Below are 4,995 nucleotides of genomic sequence, written 5' to 3'. Positions count from 1 at the left end.
GGATACGGTGGTGTGGACGACGAAGGAGGAGGGGTTGTCTCGAATTCGATAGGCTCCGTCGCTGATGCTGCTACGGTTCTGCATTTGTCGACGGCCTTTCTCTTTAGTCGGGAAGCTCATTTCTGCGCAATGCGGTTGTCCATAACGGAGGGATCGTTCGATTAGTGTGAGGATTGGTTCAATCGACCGAGGTCTCGTAGGGAAGCAGAGAGAGAGAGAGAGAGAGAGAGAGAGAGAGAGAGAGAGAGAGAGAGAGAGAGGTGACAAGGGGAAGCAAGGACGGAAAATGTACAAGGAGAAAGAGGTATCAGCAGCGTGGGAATCGGCTGTGCGGAGATCTCAGACGACGAGGCGCGTTGGTGGTGGTGCATTCTGTACGTCTGGGCAGCCGGTGGCTCACGTCGACGACGACAAGGAGGAGAATGCTGGTGGTGGTGGTACGTATGGCGAACGACACCTCGCCAATGGCGATTTCTACACTGGCCTTTGGTCCGGGAATCTTCCCCACGGGACGGGGAAGTACCTCTGGACCGACGGTTGTATGTATGAGGGCGAGTGGTGCAGAGGGCAGACTACTGGAAAAGGCAAGTTCTTGTGGCCGTCCGGTGCCACATTCGAAGGCGAATTCAAGAACGGGTTCATGGACGGGTTCGGAACCTTTACGGGTGCCGATGGAGATACCTACAAGGGCCTCTGGGTAATGAATCTGAAGCATGGGTATGGGCAGAAGAGCTATGCCAATGGGGACTACTATGAAGGGTATTGGAAGAATGGTGCCCAGGACGGGCAAGGGAGGTATGTGTGGAAGAATGGGAATGAGTATGTTGGTGAGTGGAAGAATGGCGTGATTGGTGGTAGGGGTGCTCTTGTTTGGGTCAATGGGAATAGGTATGATGGGCACTGGGAGGATGGTGTCCCTAAAGGCCATGGCATCTTCACTTGGGCAGATGGGAGCTGCTACATTGGCACATGGAGTAAGGATCCCAAGGAACAGAATGGGACTTACTATCCGTCCCGAGCGTCCCCAGCTTCCAGTCCAGCTTCCAATCCGGGCGGATGGGATCAACAGGAGGTCTTCACGGTTGATCTCAAGGAGTGCAAGGTATGCCCCGCGGAGAACGTGACGATTCTCCCATCGCAGAAGACATTGAATTGGGCCGGGACGGAAGCAGAATTTGCGCACAAACAGGCAATGTCGAGATCATTCAAGGTTGCAGCTGATAATAACAAGCCAGCAAAGAAGAGGACGGGTTCGTTGGATGTGTTCAAGAAGATTGCTGATGCAGCTCATGCTGCTGCAACCGAGAGGGCATTCGAGAGGATGTGTATATGGGAGACTGATGAGGATATCACGTGTGACATTGTCGATGGAAATCCAATGTCCCCTTTGTCTTGTACCAGCGGTGAGGGAGAGGGACAGCCAAGGGAGGAGCTTGATGGGAAACTTGGGAGAGGGCTTCACCAAAAATCAAGGCCTCGGGAGGCCAAGAGGCAGGGAGAAACCATTGCTAAGGGACATAAAAACTACGAGCTAATGCTTAATTTGCAGTTGGGAATCAGGTACTTTTTTCTTTAGTCTCCACTCTCCACTGTTGAAATTAACATCTTATTGATTAATATAGGCTAGTTCACCAAATCAATAGCTCTGTCAAAGCTTTTTCTTTCTAGTATACCATATATCATTAACACTCAGAAGCCGAATAATTGCTGATACATTTCTTTTATTATTTAGATTTTGTAATCTTCTCCTAGTATATCTCTTTGCATTTGTTATACTGATTACTTGTCTGTCAACTCTTTTGATTATTTTTTCTGAACTATGATAGCTCAGTGATTCTTGATGCCGAAGAAATGATGAAAGATGGTGTATCTTCCAGTTATGTTGCCAAGTCCTGAATTATCCATTTCAGTCTGGGCGATTAAAATAGTCTATATAGGAAAACTCAAAATAGTTAGAATGTCCTAATCATGCTTGAGTGAATTGCAGAACAAGTCCGCAGAACTGGACACAAACAATAAAGGGAAACATTTATTTTCACTTATTTCAAATGGTAGGCTTTGCTTTGAGCCCTACCAGTGTCTGGATGATTTCAATGCAAGTGAACATTAAATGTTGTCATCTTCATATGTGTAAACCTTATAAAGACCCATGGGTGAAAATATTTTTGGCAGTGTCATCTTATTGAACTCCATGATCTAGGCCTTCCTCTTGTGTTCAACCGTGAATTTTGTATTAGTTTTGTTAGTTGTGTCTCTGTGTTGTCACAGACTGCATTTTGTGGTGAACGTGATAGATGTAGAACTTTTGGCGGCATTTGATACAGATTTCTTTTCTTCAATTCTTTTCTTTCCTTTCAATCATCAGCTCCTCTATGACAAGATCAGAGAAGTCGTCAAGTTCCAAATAGCACTCCATCTATTTCCATAGAAGTTTGTCATATATGTTTGTCTTAAGTACTTTGTTACATGCCCATCTAAAAAGAGTACTTTGTTACATACTTAGACTCGCACCACTTGCTGTTGTCCCTTTTTTTTCAATTTTTAAATGCATGAAACACTACTAGATACTGAAATGTGCTTCCCGTATCTTGGCTTTAGGAATGCTGGAAGGCATTACACTATTTTGAATTGCCCAAAATATTTGATTGCTCTGCCAATCTGAATTGGTACTTTACCTAAATATTTTAATGTTTCTAGATATTCTTTTAATCACTTATGGCCTGTATAGCTAATGTGGGTCTTCAGGCATTCTGTGGGCAAGCCTGGTCCGGCTAATTCCCGTGATCTCCGTGCATCTGATTTTGACCCTAAAGAAAAGTATTGGACAAGGTTCCCTCCTGAAGGATCAAAACATACACCACCACACCAGTCTGTCGAATTTAGATGGAAGGACTACTGCCCATTAGTCTTCAGGTTTGCCTTGAGATCTTGTCTGAACTTCAACATTCTTGTGATATCCATCACAGAGAAATTTGAGTCTCTACTCTGGAATTAAATAGCATTGATGCTTGAATTGTAGGAGTTGTGTTTCACATGAACAATGCTTCTCGTGTGGGTTTTTGTTCAGGTATCTGCGCCGGCTGTTCAAGATCGATGCTGCTGATTATATGCTATCTATATGTGGAAATGATGCTCTTAGAGAGCTCTCTTCTCCAGGAAAAAGTGGCAGCTTCTTCTACTTGACACATGATGATCGCTACATGATCAAGACAATGAAGAAATCAGAAGTGAAGGTATCTGATTATTCTGCTCAGCATCTACACTTGGAACTCTGATGTTTGTTGCTGCTGTCTTAATCCTCTTCTTTCTATTTATTATGTAGGTTCTTCTGAGGATGCTCCCTGCCTATTACAATCATGTCCGAGCATATGAGAATACTCTCGTTACGAAGTTCTTTGGCCTCCATTCTGTCAAATTGGCAGGGTCACAAAAGGTAGGGATTGCTGCTTAAACTCTTTCTTGACCTTTGACATGCAGATTTGTTTTATTGACCGTACATTCTTTTGGTGCATCAGGTGCGCTTCATTGTCATGGGAAACCTGTTCTGCACAGAGTACCGCATCCACAGGCGTTATGACCTGAAAGGATCTTCTCATGGCCGTATCACTGACAAACCTGAGGCAGAGATTGATGAAACCACAACACTGAAGGATCTTGATCTCAACTTCCTATTCCGCCTGCAAAAGTCATGGTTCCAAGAACTTCGGAGGTGTGTTGCTTTACGCTCATTATCATTGAGCCCTTACCTTTAAGAAAGTGGGATAATATTTTTTTTGTCCTTCCATTTGGGCAGCTGGATTGTCTCATTATGGGGTTCCTATCTTCATATATGTTTCTCTCATCATGTAGATAAGACCTGGTTTTGATGTAGATTAACATGTTTATCCACAGGCAAATTGATAGAGACTGCGAGTTTCTGGAGACAGAGAGAATTATGGATTATAGTCTCTTAGTTGGTGTTCATTTCATAGAAGTACCATATTCCAGGGACTCTGGAACACGAACTCCAACAGGTGCATTTTCATTTATTTTTATCCCTTTGAATGGAAAGGCAGGTGATTTTTTCCATGGCAGAATGTTAGAATTGCTATCCTGATGTCAGGAAATGAAGAGCCTATCCAAGAGGGAGAAGTTGCTGCTCGGCTATCCAAGGCAGAAGTCAGAGACATGGATCAACTGTTTCTTGATCCTAACAGGTACTGTCTGGCATGATAGTTTTAAATTTTGTTTGTTGGAACTGTTGGACATTTTTTATTTTATTGAATCTAGAGCAAAAGTCAGAGACATGGTTCAACTGTTTTTTTATCCTAACAGGTACTGTTCGGCTGCAATGATAATTTTAGGTTTTTGTTTATCAAAATTGTTCTGCATTGTTTATTTATTGAATTAAGTTGATGTACGTAGTGTAATTTTGTCCACTGTTTCAACTTTCAACCTTACTGAACTGAAGTATATTGTCATTGAATTACTATTATTGATGTTGAGATGTGGATGCAGACGTTCATCCATCAGACTTGGTATCAACATGCCTGCAAGGGTGGAAACAACTGTGAGGAGATATGATACCGAATACCAGCTCATCGGCGAACCTACTGGCGAAATTTTTGATGTGATCTTGTTCTTTGGAATCATAGACATACTCCAAGACTACGACATTAGCAAGAAACTTGAGCACGCTTACAAGTCCATTCAATATGACCCGACCTCCATATCGGCAGTAGATCCCAAGCAATATGCAAAGCGTTTCCGTGATTTTATGTACAAAGTCTTCGCAGAAGACTTGTGAAGAAGGCAATATGCCACTGCACCTGCTTCTGGGTTCTTCATGATACCGTAGAATGGAAACCGCAGGATGCTTGTTTCCAATTTGGTTAGACACAAGCAAACCGTGATGATGCTCGCACCAATGGCATAAGAGACCATGAGGTTGAAGGGGCACATTTTGTAAAGGCCTCCCTACGATGTCAAGATGAAGCCAGAACTGAGCCAAGGGAC

General features: G+C 43.4%; 1 protein-coding gene across 1 annotated transcript; it reads left to right on the top strand.

Moving 5' to 3' along the window:
• The first annotated feature begins 286 nt into the window (after positions 1-286).
• Positions 287-4,786, top strand: LOC149828467 (phosphatidylinositol 4-phosphate 5-kinase 6-like). Its single transcript, XM_090016852.1, has 9 exons — positions 287-1,263; positions 1,402-1,560; positions 2,746-2,913; positions 3,068-3,233; positions 3,323-3,433; positions 3,516-3,709; positions 3,892-4,013; positions 4,124-4,196; positions 4,498-4,786. Exons 1-9 carry the CDS (start codon positions 287-289, stop codon positions 4,784-4,786), a joined length of 2,259 nt encoding a protein of 752 aa, XP_089872978.1.
• The last annotated feature ends 209 nt before the right edge of the window (positions 4,787-4,995 follow it).

The sequence above is a fragment of the Nuphar pumila genome, chromosome 9 (genome assembly GCF_984573655.1).
Source record: "Nuphar pumila chromosome 9, dmNupPumi1.hap1.1, whole genome shotgun sequence".
Taxonomy (NCBI): domain Eukaryota; kingdom Viridiplantae; phylum Streptophyta; class Magnoliopsida; order Nymphaeales; family Nymphaeaceae; genus Nuphar; species Nuphar pumila.
Note: the sequence above shows the minus strand (reverse complement) of the source record. Positions and strands in the feature narration are given on the sequence as shown.